Genomic DNA, 15,244 nt, shown 5'->3' with positions numbered 1-15,244 from the left:
GGGTGCCCTGTCCCCCCTGCGCCCTGTCCCCCCCGCGCCGGACGCCCTGTCCCCCCGCGCCGGGCGCCCTGTCCCCCCTGTGCCGGGCGCCCTGTCCCCTCCACACGGCTCACCCTCGTTCACTGGAAAACGTCTGCTCAGCCTTCAGAACCTGACTTCCACTGTCCCATCCGGGGAGGAGCTCGTTTCTGGCAGGTTCCTTCCCAGACCCAGACACACACGCCCGCGTTCATGCTGCCGTCGGTTTCGTGGGACAGCACCTCAGTGATCCGACACGGTGTCCCCCTGGTCAGGCTCCTGGGCGTGGGGGGGCCTAGTCAGAGCTCTGGCCTGGGTGGGCACCACTGACCCTCCGGGACTGTCCACTGCAAGCTGGCCGCCGTCAGCACGGCTGACCCTGGCTCCTCAGTGACTGAGGCGGGTGCCTTGGGGGTTCCCAGTGTCACAGCCTGAGGGGCTCCTGGAGCAGACGTTGGAAACCAAGCATTTTGTGTCCTTCCCTACATGGCACCTCCTTCCTTCCTCCTTCCTTCCTCCCTTCCTCTTTTCTCTCTTCTTAAGCTTATTTAGTTTTTTACTTATTTTTATTTTTGTTTACTTCGTATTTTGAAATTATCTTTTTTTTTTTTTTTTGAGCGAGAGTACGGGTGCACACCTGCAAGCAAGGGAGAGGGGCAGAGGGGAGAGAGTGCGAGCACGAGCACAAGAATGGTGGCGGAGGGGTAGAGAGAAAGGGAGAGAGAAAATCCCAAGCAGGCTCCCTGATGTTAGCAAAGACCTGAGCCGAGATGGTGACCTGACCCAAGATCAAGATCGACACTTAACTGATTGAACCACCCAAGCGCCTCTCCTATTGTTTTTTTTTAAGTAATCTCTAAGCCAAACGTGGGGCTCGAACTCACAGCCCCAAGATCGAGTCACATGCTCCACTAACTGAACCAGCCAGGTGCCCCTTATCATGCCTGTATTATTATTAAACATTAATACATATACATGTACAAATGGATGCATTGTACAGTTAGCTTTGAACTGTGTGGGTAGGGGTTGGGGGCACCGACCCCTGTGCAGCTGAAAATCCGTGTAGAACATTTGACTCCCCAAAACATAACTACTAATAGCCTACTGTTGACCAGAAGCCTTACCGGTAATATCAACAGTCATTTAACACATATTTTGTATGTTCTATGGATTACATACTGTATTTTTACAATAAAGGAAGCTAGAGAAAAGAAAATGTTATCAAGAAACTACAGTTGCAGTACTGTACTGAATTTATTGAAGAAATCCACATGTAAGTGGAGCTGGTGCAGTTCAAAGTCCTGGTGTTCAAGGGCCAACTGTGTGTGTGTGTGTGTGTGTGTGTGTGTGTGTGTGTGTGTGTGTGTGTATACATAATTGTATAAATATAACTTAAAAACATTTTTAACGTTTACTTATTTTTGAAATTGAGAGACAAAGCACCAGCAGGGGAGGGTCAGAGAGAGAGGGAGACACAGAATCTGAAGCAGGCCCCAGGCTCTGAGCTGTCAGCACAGAGCCTGATGCAGGGCTCGAACCCAGGAACCGCGAGATCATAACCTGAGCCGAAGTCAGACGCTCAACCGACCGCCCCACCCAGGCGCCCCGTCTAACTTTATATATGGAATTGTTTTTCTGAACCATTTGGAAGGAGATATGATACCCTTCTGCTTCTAATCAGTTCCTTGTGCATTTCCTAAGCGTACGAGCATTATTTTACAGAACCCAAGCACAGTTACCAGTCAGGAAATGTCCCGTTGATACAGTGCTAGTATCTAATCCGCGGACCGTAGGCACATTTCACCAGCTGTCCTAATGATCTCCTTAATGGGCACGACTGCTTTTGCCTTCCCAGGGCCCCGTCTCTCCTGTCCCCTTTAGCCTGCGACAGACCCCGCACCCTCTATGTGACACCGTGGAAGCGTCCACTCCAGCTGTCCCCTCACAGGGCTCAAACACCGCCCCCCCCACGGCTTCACCTCTCACCACGCTGTTACCAGACTCCTCTCCTGTCGTGCGGACCCAGGGGAGGGGGGCTCTTTTCAGGGCCTTGTAAAACCTTAAATAAACGACACGAACAAATTCCACTCTGACCACTGTCTTGTTAAAATTCCTCAAAAAAGTTAACTCGTTGGGGCCAAAATACCTTAACAAAAGCCAGGTTGTCCTTTGACTCTTCGCTGCTCCTCAAAGGGTTTTACGTGCTGTTTAATGATTTTTCACAAATAGTTTTTCTTGCCCTTAAAGCTGGATTAATCGAATTTTAATTCAGTGGGCTCACCCTCTTAAAAAAAGGAACACGGGCTAGGCGGCCCCTAGTTAAGGCCGCTGGACCTAATTAAGACCTTTCTCAAGCAGAGTGGGATTTTTGAAGGGTGGAAAATCCAGCCATGCAGCCGCCTAAACTCATCTCTACTTTGGATTATAATGAAAGGACCCCCTTTTCCTTCTCGGAAAGGAAAGCCCGGGGGCCTAGAAAGGAGACCCGCCCTGTAGCTTTCTCCAGCGCCACCCACTTGCCCCCACCCGGGTAGGCCTGCCTGGCTCCTGTGGCCCTAGTCACCTTCCCATTAGCTTCATGGCTTCCGTTTGTCCTGGCCTTTCCAATTTTAGTATATGTGCTGCCGAAGCGAGCACTGTCCTGGCCTTTCCAGAACTCTCCTCTCATTGACAACAAGCAAAACCTTTTTATTTTGATTTCAAAAAATCTTTGGGGTGGGGCGCCCAGGGGGCTTAGTCGGTTGAGCTTCCTACTTTGGCTCAGGTCATGATTTCACCGTCTAGGAGTTTGAGCCCTGCGTTGGGGCTGACAGCTGGGAGCCTGCAGCCTGCTTCGGATTCTGTCTCTCTCTCTCTCTCTCCACCCCTCCCCCACTCATGTTCTGTCTTGTCTCTCTCTAAAAATGAATAAACATTAAAAAAAGAAAAATCTTTGGGGCACCAGGGTGGCTCAGTCGTTTGAATATCTGACTCTGTCTCTTGATTTCAGCTCAGGTTATGATCTCACGTTTTAGGAGTTCGAGCCCCGCATCAGGTTCTGTGCTGTCAGTGCAGAGCCTACTTAGGATTCTCTCTCTCTCTGTCTCTTTCTCTCTGTCTCTTTTACTTATTTAATGTTCACTGATACGGTACTTACTAAGTGCCAGGCACTATTACCAGAGCTTTACAAATATGACCTCATATAAGCTTCATAACAGGCCTCCGAGGTTCCTATTATTACACTCCCGTTTTACAAATAAGGAAGCTGTAGCAAGAGAGGTGAGTAAGTTGCCCAAGGTCACACAGGAAGTAGCGCCCCTGGGACTAGGCCCCGGGCAGCTGGGCTCTAGGGTCTGCGTGGTCCCCGCCTTCCCTGAAGCCAGCTCCAGGAAGAGAGGACATACGAGTGGACGCATCGCCAACAAACGAGAAAGAAAGCAAAGCGGGTCACTTCCCAAAGGAAACCCATCTTTTGCCCAGTTTGAGTGATGAGTTTCACTGGGTGTCTGGCCGGCCCTGCCCTTCCTGGGGCGCCCTTCCCCACGGGGACAGCACGCCCCTTGGGCCTACTGCTGACTGTGGCCACAGGAGCCGTGGGGTCCAAGAATTGGGAGGAGGCTTCTTTCTTTATACCCCCCCCACCCATCTGCAGGTTCACGCAGCCCTGGGGTGGGTCAGAAGCGCGCCAGGGTCTGCCCCCGCCTGCACGTGGGAGAATCCCAACTCAAGACTGCTGTCCGCCCATCTCAGCAGATGTGGGTCCAGCACGAACCGCCACGGCCCATGGCTTCTCACCTCTGTGGTCCTCCCCATCCGAGCAGGTTTCCTCCAGCCGCCATTTTGGCCATTGCCTGGGTCCACTTCCGTATCTCCCATGTCCGCCCGTGTCCGTGTTTTGTGCTAATGGAAGCCACAGTGATTAGACGGCAATGGAAAACTGAGTTTCCCAGGGCTGCCGGGTGGCTCAGTTGGTTAAATGGCCAAATCTTTTGTTGTTGGTGATGGTTTTTTGTTTTTTATTTTTTTCTTAAATAGTTTATTGTCAAGTTGGTTTCCATATAACACCCGGTGCTCATCCCCACAAGTGCCCCCCTCCATGCCCATCTCCCCCCTCCACCCCACACCTATCAGTCCTCAGTTTGTTCTCAGCATTCAAGAGTCTCTCATGGTTTGCCTCCCTCCCTCTCCCCCACTATTCCCCCCCTTCTTCTCCCGCATCGTCCCCCGTTAACTTCCTCCTAATCCACCTATACGTGCAAACATACGGTATCTGTCCTTCTCTGCCTGACTTATTTCGCTCAGCATAACACCCTCAAGGTCCATCCATGTTGCTACACATGGCCAGATTTCCTTCTTTCTCATTGTTAATGGCCAAATCTTGATCTCAGCCCAGGTCTTGATCTCGGGGTCATGAGTTCAAGCCCCATGAAAAGAAAAAACTTGAGTTTCTCAATCTGGAAAATGTGCCAGTTTTAGGCAAGGAAATATGGATGTCCGCGTGTGGAAATAGGGTGCTGGAAAGAGTCAGGAAAGGAAGAGCTGAACCCTTTGTAAGTAACCACAGTCCTGGCTTCCGAGGAGAGGTACTTCAGCTTGGGGAAAGGGGTGTCAGGAATGAAAACAATGAGCCTCCAACTCGTAAAAATGTATGTCTAGTCATCAAGAAATAATCAGATATGGGCGCCTGGGTGGCTCAGTCAGTTAGGCATCTGACTTCAGCTCAGGTCATGATCTCGCAGTTTGTGGGCTCGAGCCCCGTGTCTGGCTCTCTGCTCATGGCTCGGAGCCTGGAGCCTGCTTCGGATTCTGTGTCTCCTCCTCTCTTTGCCCCTCCCCTGCTCGTGCTCTGTCTCTCACTTTCAAAAATACACATTAAAAAGATTAAAAAATATATAATCGGATAAATCCCGGTAGAGGAAACTTCTGCAAGACCGCTGGCCTGGAGTCCTCAAAACTATCAATGTTGGGGCATTAGGGTGGCTCAGTTGGTTAATCATCCTGCTTCGGCTCAGGTCATGATCTCGCGGTTCATGAGTTTGAGCCCCCGCATTGGGCTCTGTGCTGACAGCTCAGAGCCTGGAGCCTCCTTCTGATTCTGTGTCTCCTTCTCTCTCTGCCCCTCCCCTGCTCATGCTCTGTCTCTGTCTCTCTCAAAAATTAAACATTAAAAAATTAATTTAAAAAAAGCTGACTTAAAAAAAACCTATCAATGTCATGAGTGAGCAAAAAGGCTCGGGGGACGCTCTGCTCTAAGGAGGGCCTGTGACAGCCACACGCGGTGCAGGGTCTCCAAGTGCGTTCTGGATGAAGGGGTAGAATGACAGAAAAGGGCACAGTGGGGGCAACTGAGAACATTTAAATATGGATGGTGTATTACTCAGCAAAATTACACATTTCTTGGGAGCTATAATTGTGTTTAGTTGTACACAGAACGGCCCTGTTGTGAGAGATACAGGCCGGAGCGTTCAGTGGTGGAGTGGCGTGTCTGCAACTCACTCTCAAAAGTTCACCAGGTACAGACACGAATGAATGGAGAGGTGTGTGCGTGTAGGAGAGAGCAGAAACATGCTAAAGCAAATGTTAGCAAAGTGGTAATAGGTGGATCTAGGGTGTAAAGGCGTACATTAAACCACTTTTGCACTTTTATCTACATACATGTTTAATCTTTCTCAAAGTAAAAGGAAGATAAGGTGAAAATTCAGAAATGCAATTCATGGAGCCTTCTAGAGAACCCATAGCAAATAGTGACTTATTCCCCCCGTCCCCCAATAACACAGGACACACACCATAATGTTCATGGTCTTTGGGGGGGGGGCCACAGGCACTAAGGCCTCTATGCCACCCACAGACCCACAGGGTGTGGGCACTGAGAAACCACCCCTTGCCTACCTCATGTCACAACCCACTGTCCCTCCGGCACCCGGCGTGCTGGGCAGTGTGAGAGACCTTTCCTGGTTTTATTTGTCTGCAGTGTGCCCCCGTGGCCCAGTCCCCTGCAACAGTCCCCCGCCCCTCTCCGTCTGCCCACCTGAAATGAGACTTCCTCCAGGAAGCCTTAGAATTCTTGGGTCCTTGTCTCCGTCCAGTTTGGCTCAGAACTCACGAGGTTCGGACCGGGTGCTCTGAACTCGACTTCCCCCCGGTATATGTGGGGAGTGTGCCTTGTCCAGGGCAGGTGCCTTGGAGTTTAAAAATCTCCAAGACAGAAGACAGAAAGGAGTGTTTTACACCCTGTCAGCTGGAAAACTATTTATTCATGACTTTCGGTCACTGGCCACTTTTCCTGGCCCCGATCATGATAACCTTGGCTCTGACGGATAGGAGTTTCAGATTTGGCTGTGCAGAGGAGCTAACGTAATATTTGCTTTCATTATTTTTCGAAACTCGGATGCAGAATTCATGAGCCTCCGGATGGGATGAAAAAAGGTATCCCCCTCTTTCCTTCACCAAGAAAAGAAGTGAAACAAACGAGGTCAAATTAAACAACACAGTATGTAAAACGCGGATTTAAAATGAAATTAGATAATGGATGAGAGAAACTAAAATAAAATGAACAAAGCTAATGAAATAAAATTTGCAATATGAACACGAATGAAATAAAATAAGGAAGCAGAATAAGCGAAATAAAATAAAAAGAAGGTAAAATGAATAAAACTCGGTAAAAAAAAAAACCTAAATAAAAGAGCAAATAAACCTAAGAAAGGAAGTACAATGAAAAAAATGAAATGAATCAGATAAACATCATCATTGAAGGAAGCTGTCGGCAGGTCGCCGGTGTCCGCCCTGGGAAATGCGGGGTCCCNCGAGGCCTTCGTCCTCCTCGATGGAAGGAGTTGCTTTATATAAAGTAACTGAAAAGAGCTAAATAAAATGGAAATTGGGGAAGAAAAAAAAAAAGAACCTGCTTAGTGCCGCCAAAGGGAAAGGATATCCGTTGAGAAAGTTCCAGAATAGCTACCCGCGGCCTTCCCGCGGGCTAAGGGAAGGCCNCCCCCTCCGCATTCGCGCTCGGGACCACACAGCGAGCCTCTCGCGCCTCATGCTCGAAGGTTCGTTTCGGCTTTTCTGCGGGCCCGGGCGATGCATACGAAATGTAGATATTTCCCTAAACGCCGGCTTTGACATTTAATGCGATCCTAAGTAGTCTGAAATGTGGACGGGATTAGGGGGCGGCCTGGGGCCCACGGGGACACTTGGCCAAATCCTCCTAAATCCGCCAGGACCATTGTCCGTCACCGCACGGCTCCCCTGTGCCCCGGAGGAGGGGCTGCGGAGCCNGGGTCACGCTACCCCCGCGCCGGGCAAGGAGACACGTCCCCCGGAATGGCGCCCAGCGGACCGTGCAGCTCCAGCACAGTCCGCACCCTGCCCGGTGTACGGCCAGCCGCGTCTTCACAGTACTTGCCGTCCCGGAGCGGGGAGAAAACAGCTGACGGAAAACACCACGCGGGCGGGGCCTGAGGGTTCGCCCCGGGACACACGGGGCTCGACGCAGGGCGCACCCGCGCAGGGCGCCCCCGGGAAGCGCCCCTGCAGCGAAGGAAGGTCGGGGTTTAAGCGCAGCGCATGTCCGGGGAGGGGGGGCTANGGGGCTGAGGGAGGGGCCAACGGAGGCCAAGTGGAGTCGAGCAGGTTCCCTGGGGGCCCCTCGCCGGCTGCCGGAAGGAGCCCCAGGGCAGGATTCAGCCCCGTCACCTGCCCGGGATGAGGGACCTGAGGCAGGGAGACTTGGGGCCTCCTGTCACCAGAGGGTGAGGAGCTGGGCAGGGTGGGGAGAATGGCACCATGAACGCAGGAGGCCAGTATTTACTGAGCAACTACTACGCCCCAGATCCTGGTATGAAAATCAAAACACGAGGCTCCAAAGACAGCCGCTTATGCTAAGCCCCTCGGCACCAAACTGAGCCTCCCCTTACCGCTTTGGGTCTCCCAGAAGTGGAATCTTACCCAGTTAATCAGATCAGCACTAGCCTGGTAACCTGCCTGAGAGACCCTCCTATCTGTAAAGTAACTTTGCAATAACTACCCTTTTCTTTTTTGCCAGCATAACTTCCTTGTTCCCATTTCCTTCTGCCGTCTTTCTTTATTTTTTTCATGTTTGAAAGACAGTGTGAGCAGGGGAGGGGCGGAGAGAGAGGGAGACACAGAATCCGAAGCAGGTTGCAGGCTCTGAGCTGGCAGCACGGAGGTGGGCGCGGGGCTCGAACTCACGAACTGAAGCATCATGACCTGAGCCCAAGTCAGATGCTTAACAGACCGGGTCACCCAGGAGCCCTGTCTTTTATTTTGCACAGGTCCTCCGAGCTCCCTTCTCGTAGACTGAATGCTGCCCGATTTAGATCGATGTTTGCTCCAACTCTTAAAATGTTTGCTATGCCTCGGTTTATCGTTTAACGCTGGGCACGTCCCGAGTGAGGAAGGTAGTTTCTCCCTGCTCCTGCCACCCATCTGCAGAGCGGCCTCCATGTGTAATGTTTCCTTAATAGAGCAGGAGAGGGTCTCAAAGTCATGACGTTCCCATTTGGAGTTCAAGGCACCTCCAGCAATAAGGGCCTGTCCCTTAAAGCTCATTCCAACCCAGTGGGGAGGGAACCATCAGAATCCCCATTGCACAGATGAAGAAACCGAGGTGCAAAGAGGCATAACTTGATCCAGATCAAACTTGCTCCAGTGGGAGAGCCAACATTTGAAGCCAGTCGGTGAGGGCGTCACGCACCTCTCTGCAGAAGGCTTCTGCCACGGGCCCTGGATAGGGGGCTGAGGGAGCACCGAGCCGAAGGAGGCGTGGAGAAGGCCCGGGGCTGAGCAGGTGGCACCCACCGGTAGCGAATGTCCACCGGGTGCCCCTGGCACCCGTCGCCTCATCTGAGTCCTCACTGGACCCTGAGGACAGGTCCCCGCATTCTGCGAGTGGTTAAGTGGCCTGTGCCTGGTGGCGTCTCGGGGCCGTGACACGCGGGTGGAGGGTGTGTGGGGCCCAGGCGCAGGCAGGTGGGGGGCCGGGGGCCGGGGGGAGGACTCGGCAGAGTGCAGCCGCCCTGGGACGTGAGGGCAGGGCCACGACAGCGGCCAGGCCAGCTCTGCTGCGGCCTCGGGCCTCACAGCTTCGGGGCCGCCGGCGTTCGCTTCTCAGCGGCCTGTGCGAAGCCGAGTGGGTAGTGGGGCTTGACCCGAAGCTAGTGAGGCTCTTCTCGGAACTCACCTCGGGGGCGCCTGGCTGGCTCAGTCAGCGGGGCATGTGATTCTTGATCCTGGGCTTGTGAGTTCGAGCCCCACGTTGGGTGTAGAGATTACTTAAAATTAAGATCGGGGCGCCTGGGTGGCTTAGTCGGTTAAGCGTCCGNTCCTAGAAATAAATAAAACATTAAAAAAAAAATTTTTTTTAAAAATAAAAAATAAAAAAAAAATAAAATAAAATTAAGATCTTAAAATTAAGATCTCAAACCCTTGTAAAGAGGACTTAAGACTGATGCCTGCCTCTCCCGTATCTGTTTACAGAAAGCCGCGCACTTACCAGCAAAGGTACGTATCGCAAGAGACCCCAGACGGGAGACACGGGGACACCTAGGAAAAACTTCAGGGAAATGGCATTTGCGATCTTTTAGCATATTTCTTTAGTCACTTAACAAAGGTGGCATGAACACGTTGGGGCAGGAACGGGTGGGAAGGCCCCCTGGCCTGGCCCACAAGGAGTAGGGACAGTCCCCGAGTGAAGCGCTGACGTCGCATGTGCAGGCCTGCGCGGGGTGGGCTGCGGGCCGCCGGACGCTCACGGACCGCAAGCACCCGGACGAGTTCGCAGGCTGGACAAACGCTCGCCCAACTCCCCCTCCTCTCCCGGCAAGGGTGGCAGTCGCGGTGTGGGACTGCCTTCCCCGCAGCTAAGGAGACTTGAAACTGAGGTCCCCTGGGGTTCCTGGGACTTTGTCCCTCAGAGTCTCCTGTGAGGACGGGGCACCTCAGCCCTCCTCTCCTGGCCTTCAATGCAGACGCGAGGCTGGAACGTACTCCGGGGTCGCGGAACAGAAGCCCAAATGCTAAGGACAGTGGCGGGAAGAACAGCGCGGAGCCCCTGAGGCACCACTGGGCGCTAGAACCGGGGACAACGGCTGCCTGTGTATCCCTTCTCTTTTTTTCTTTAAAATTTTTTTTAATATTTATTTTTGAGAGACAGATCATGAGCAGCGGAGGGGCAGAGAGAGAGGGAGACAGAATCTGAAGCAGCTCCAGGCCCTGAAGTGTCAGCACGGAGCCCGACATAGGGCTCGAACCCACGAACCGTGAGATGATGACCTGAGCCCAAGTCGGACACTCAACTGACTGAGCCCCCCCAGGCGCCCCTGGGTATCCCTTCTCAAGTGACAGGAAAGCCACTGTCGTTGAAGCCACGAACCTGTCGTTGGCCATGAACGGCCGCACGAGTTCTTCCTTGACCTGCTCACAGCACAAGGCGACCAGCAAGCAAGGAAAGTTCTCGTTCCTTGAGATTCAGCCAAAGATACACTGTCCTCACGTTCCAGCAGGCCTCTTCCCGATCCACGCTACCACGATTCCGTGGGGTCCCACCGATTCCCACCTTCTGTGGACTCTCCATTAAACGCTCTGGCCAAACAACTCTGCAGGAGTGGGTCCCCCGGGGCTGGTGCTCTGGGGCTCACAGCACCGAGCCTGCTTAGGATTCTCTCTCCCCATCTCTCTCTGCCCCTTACCTGCTGGCGTGCTCTCTCTCTCTTAGTCTCTCAAAAAGAAACAGTGGGCAACGTCCAGTTACGCCACAAATTCCTTGTTCTGGTAGACACCCCCCCCCCCACCTGAACAGATCAAGTTTTGGGTAAATGATGTGCTGTTATCCACCTTCCCCTCCACGTGTCCACGTGAGGAAGTACGTGGAGCGGCGGGGGTGGCCTACTTCCCTGCCTGAGCGTTGTCTCGGAATTAGGAAACTGAAGAGATGCAGGCGGCAAGGGACGCTCCTAACAGCAAGCTCTGGTGAACCTACCAAACACGGCTGCAGCCGGGAGGTCACCCACTTTTCTTTTGTTTCTTAAGATTTTAAGTAATCTTTACACCCAATGTGGGACTTGACCTCACAACCCTGAGGATCAAGACTTGCATGCTCCTTTGACTGAGCCAGCCAGGTGCCCCTCACCCAGTTTTTCAAAAGCAAGCCTGTATTATGGGACTTTTTTACCCTAAGGTTCATGTATTGACCTTATGGACAAATTGTGGCCATGTCAATCGCATGACATATACCTGCCTCTTGAAAAGAAGCAATTTTTTTTTGTTTTATTTATTTCTGAGAGAGAGAGAGAGGCAGTGTGAGCAGGGGAAGGTCAGAGAGAGGGAGACACAGAATCTGAAACAGGCTCCAGGCTCTGAGCTGGCAGCACAGAACCCGACTCAGGGCTTGAACCCATGAACCCTGAGATCATGACCCAGAGCTGAAGCCAGACGCTTAACCGACTGAGCCACCCAGGCACCCCCGAAAAGAAGCAATTAAAAAAAATTATTCTTAAAAAAAAAAAATATTCTTGTTTGCATCTGCAAAGAGATTAACAATGAACCTTGAGCTCCCTGCTGGCAGACCCCAGAGCCGGTGTCCCTGCCCGGGGGTGCTGGAGGGTGAGCACGTCTAATGCCCTGAACCCAGCTTGTCTTCCTCTGTAGTCTTGAAGCAAGTGACGCCGAGCAGACCAGTCATCTCTTCTTAGGCTAATTTTACTGGCCCTGCGGGTTTACTATGCATTTTCCGGTCCTTTTAGCCATAACTAGGTGGAGACCGTGTCAGCCTCCCCCCTCCTGCCCAGGCCAGCTTCTGGATTGGCCCCTCTTCTAATGGCAGCCCTCTCAGGTTTAAAAATATCAGCACTAAACCTCAGATGCTAAAATAGTCCACCAGTTGCAAGAAAAGACATCATACAAGACTGTTCTGATAAGACCATGTTTTAATTGCCTATGTCACAGATACATCACATAATGGCTCAAAATTTAAGATAAAAGAAAAACAGATGAAAAGGAGTTTGTGAATCCTTAATTTTAAGTAAGCTTCCGGCAAAAACAAAAAAAACCCAAAACGACAAAAAACCCAGGGGTTAGAATCGTTTCAAAATTGTGTCTTCAAAACTAGCACCTTTCACCATCTGTCTTTTATGCATTTTGCTGTGATACAACTGCAAAGGCCCCTAAACACTCCCCTGGGTCTCAAGTAACAGTTTTCTGAGAGCAGAAACGTCACTTTCTCTGTGCAGTGAAGGCTGGCATTTGGATGGGCTGGACCGGGTGGACGGGCTGGAAGACCGGCTTCTTCCTCAGCTCGGACAGCGTCTTCACTGCGGGCAGCAGCTGGTTCCTTTTGATGATCTGTAAGGCCAGCTGGGTGTTCCCTGGAAAACACTTCCTGTTAGAGCAGCCGCAGAAACACCATCAAGCGCACACAAAGCAAGCCATCAGCGTCGCGCCAGGGGGTGGAAGATGGTCTAGGGGAGCAGTGGTCTGCCACCTTGCTGTCCACTGAGGCCACGGGACACATCTGTTCCCAGACGCTGACTTAAGAGACGTGGGGCGCGCCCTGCGCAGCAGGATTTTTAAAAGCCTCGCGGCGATTCGAACACAGAGCCCGGCTTGAGAACCTGCCTTCGAAGGCAGCCGCACGGGACAGGGTATCTGGGGCCAGGAGGCCGAGGCCGGGGCCAGCTGGGTCCCAGGCACTTTCGTGCCATAAGGAGCTACAAAGAGAGAGGAACCATGTACGGATCCCCACGAGCAAAAGGAGGCACGACTCAGAACCTTAATACGTCTGTTTCTTCCATTTCTTGGTGCGGGTCTCTGCTTCACGCCGGCTCTCCCCGGGGCCCCCAGCCCGCCTTCTCGGGGGCTACGGGCTGGATGCGCTCCAGAGGCGAGGCCTGCCTTTAGGTTTGGCTATTTCTCAGCAGGAGCTGGCTCCCCGTAGCACTCACTGATGACAGCTGCATTCGGAATGCCACCGTGTACCCCTCTCAGCAGCTTGCTGACTCAGGGTCTCAACCCATCTGGGCTGCCTCACAGAAAAGGTAACTCGTAGGGAGAAATCATAATTAAGAGGCAGAAGCTACGCTTTTCTGTCTCTTCACAGATAAAAGTGAATATGGTTCACTGGGAAGAAGCAGGGATTTGTAAGATCCCAAAACCGCCCTAGCTCCCATTTTTCCCTAGAACAACTGGATGGGTAATGTCTTCAAGGCAGGCAAAGTTCCAAGTGCAAGGAAAAACAGCAGATATGGCGGTGGGACAGGGCCCGTGGGGCCTGAGGGGGAAGACTCACCGTTTTGCAGCTCCAGGTAGACGGCCAGCAGGATGGCCTCAGGGGGCACCTCCTTCGGGGGGATCATTGAGGCCGCCTTCGCTCAGAACAGAAAAGACACCCATGAAACACTGATCATTTAAGACACAAACTCCAAGTAATGCCGGAAAGAAAAAAAAAAGCCAGCCCGCCAGCAACAAGTTAGCAAAGGTGCGCCGCTGTATCCTCCGTGGGCGCCGGCGACTAAGCAGCCCCCCTGACGTCATCCTTGTCGGCACCGACTCAACCAGACGTGTCCTGTTTAGTTCAAGGATTCACTATTTTCCTCATCCAGCCATCATGAATTTTTTTTAACTTTCTTAAATGTTTTATTTTTGCGAGAGACAGATCATGAGCAGGGGAGGGGCAGAGGGAGGGAGAGACACAGAATCTGAAAGTTTCCAGGCTTTGAGCTGTCAACACAGAGCTGGACGTGAGGCTTGAGCCCACGAACCGCGAGATCATGACCTGAGACGAAGTCGGACGCTTCACCGACTGAGCCCCCCAGGTGCCCCCATCATGAATTCTTAATAGGGGAAAGCTTTTCTTCCCTCTTGGTTTTCACCTGCGTGGGGTTCTTCTTTCATGTCTTGATTCTGACTGGTTTTAAGAAGGGTGTCGGAATCAGAGGACTCTAGATGCTGGCGAGGATGTGGAGACATGGGCACCCTCCTACACTGTTGGTGGGAATGTAAACGGGTGCAGCCCCTCTGGAAAACTGTGGAGGTTCCTCAAAAAATTAACAATGGAACTCCCCTATGACCCAGCAATAGCACTGCTAGGAATTTACCCAAGGGATACAGGAGTGCTGATGCACAGGGGCCCATGGACCCCAATGTTCACAGCAGCACTCTCCACAATAGCCAAAACATGGAAAGAGCCTAAGTGTCCATCAACGGACGAATGGATCAAGAAGATGTGGTTTATCTATACCATGGAATACTACATGGCAATGAGAAAGAATGAAATCTGGCCTGTGTAGCAACGTGGATGGACCTTGAGGGTGTTATGCTGAGTGAAGTAAGTCAGGCAGAGAAGGACAAATATCATGTTTGCACGTATAGGAGGATTAGGAGGAACTTGACGGAGGAACAAGGGGGAGAAGAAGGGGGGAAGTGGTGGGGGAAGGGGAGGGAGGTAAATCACGAGAGACTCTTGAATGCCAAGAACAAACTGAGGGCTGATGGGAAGGGGAAGGGGGGTGATAGGCGTGGAGGAGGGCACTTGTGGGGATGAGCACTGGGTGTTCTATGGAAACCAACTTGACAATAAACTATTAAAAAAAAAAAGGGGTTTTGGACATTTCTGATTCCACAGTTTGGTCACGAGTTCGGGTCTGTTGGTGACTCTTCACTACAGATGTCGTTGCACTTATATTCAAATGTGCACATCTGTTTGTTTTCCTAAGCAACGACTCCGTATCGTAGGCCCCAAGTTCCCGACGTCAGTAGTAAGGATTCAGACTAAAAAGCTGGAGATACAGGGGCGCCTGGGGGGCTCAGTCAGTTAAGCGTCTGACTCTAGATTTCAGCTCAGGTCATGATCTCACAGTTGGTGGGTCTGAGCCCCATGCTGGGCGCCGCACTGACAGTGTGGAGCCTGCTTGGGATTCTCACTCCTCTCTCTCTCTGCCCCTCCCCAACGCTCTCATTCAAAGTAAAAAAAAAAACAACTTTAAAAACTTAGATGTCCTCAGTCCGGGCATCTCCGGGCTGCAGCCTGTTCCTCACCCCTTACCAGCACCTTGTACTCCCCACCCAGGGTCAGGTGCTCTCGCTTGTGGAAGCATTTCCTGACCAAGGTGGGCGTGCGGGCAAAGAGGCCTGTCAGCAGCTAACCCCAAACACACACTAGGAGAGAGGAGAGTGAATGTACTGTGACTGCAGAGAGAAAAACGCTTCTTCCGAATGGAGGGCTTTGGGTCCA

General features: G+C 52.1%; 1 protein-coding gene and 1 long non-coding RNA gene across 3 annotated transcripts in view; one reads left to right on the top strand and one right to left on the bottom strand.

Annotated features, from left to right (window-relative positions):
- Nucleotides 1-6,987: 6,987 nt before the first annotated feature.
- Nucleotides 6,988-11,903, top strand: LOC144223542 (uncharacterized). Its single transcript, XR_013332731.1, has 3 exons — nt 6,988-7,046; nt 9,496-9,519; nt 10,168-11,903. It is a non-coding gene; the product is annotated as an uncharacterized LOC144223542 (long non-coding RNA).
- A 21-nt stretch (nt 11,904-11,924) lies between these two features.
- CNOT10 (CCR4-NOT transcription complex subunit 10) overlaps nt 11,925-15,244 on the bottom strand; it is a 65,301-nt gene continuing 61,981 nt past the window's right edge. For both annotated transcript variants that reach the window (XM_077754277.1, XM_077754278.1), the window contains exons 18-19: nt 13,301-13,376; nt 11,925-12,380 (exon numbers count right to left, since the gene is read on the bottom strand). In XM_077754277.1, the coding sequence (XP_077610403.1) occupies nt 12,229-12,380; nt 13,301-13,376 (228 nt within the window). In that variant the 3' untranslated portion in view covers nt 11,925-12,228. The remainder of the gene's footprint in view (nt 12,381-13,300; nt 13,377-15,244) is intronic.

This window comes from Crocuta crocuta, unplaced genomic scaffold (genome assembly GCF_008692635.1).
Source record: "Crocuta crocuta isolate KB4526 unplaced genomic scaffold, BGI_CrCroc_1.0 scaffold70, whole genome shotgun sequence".
In the NCBI taxonomy this organism is placed as follows: Eukaryota; Metazoa; Chordata; class Mammalia; order Carnivora; family Hyaenidae; genus Crocuta; species Crocuta crocuta.
This window is presented reverse-complemented; position numbering and strand designations above follow the sequence as displayed.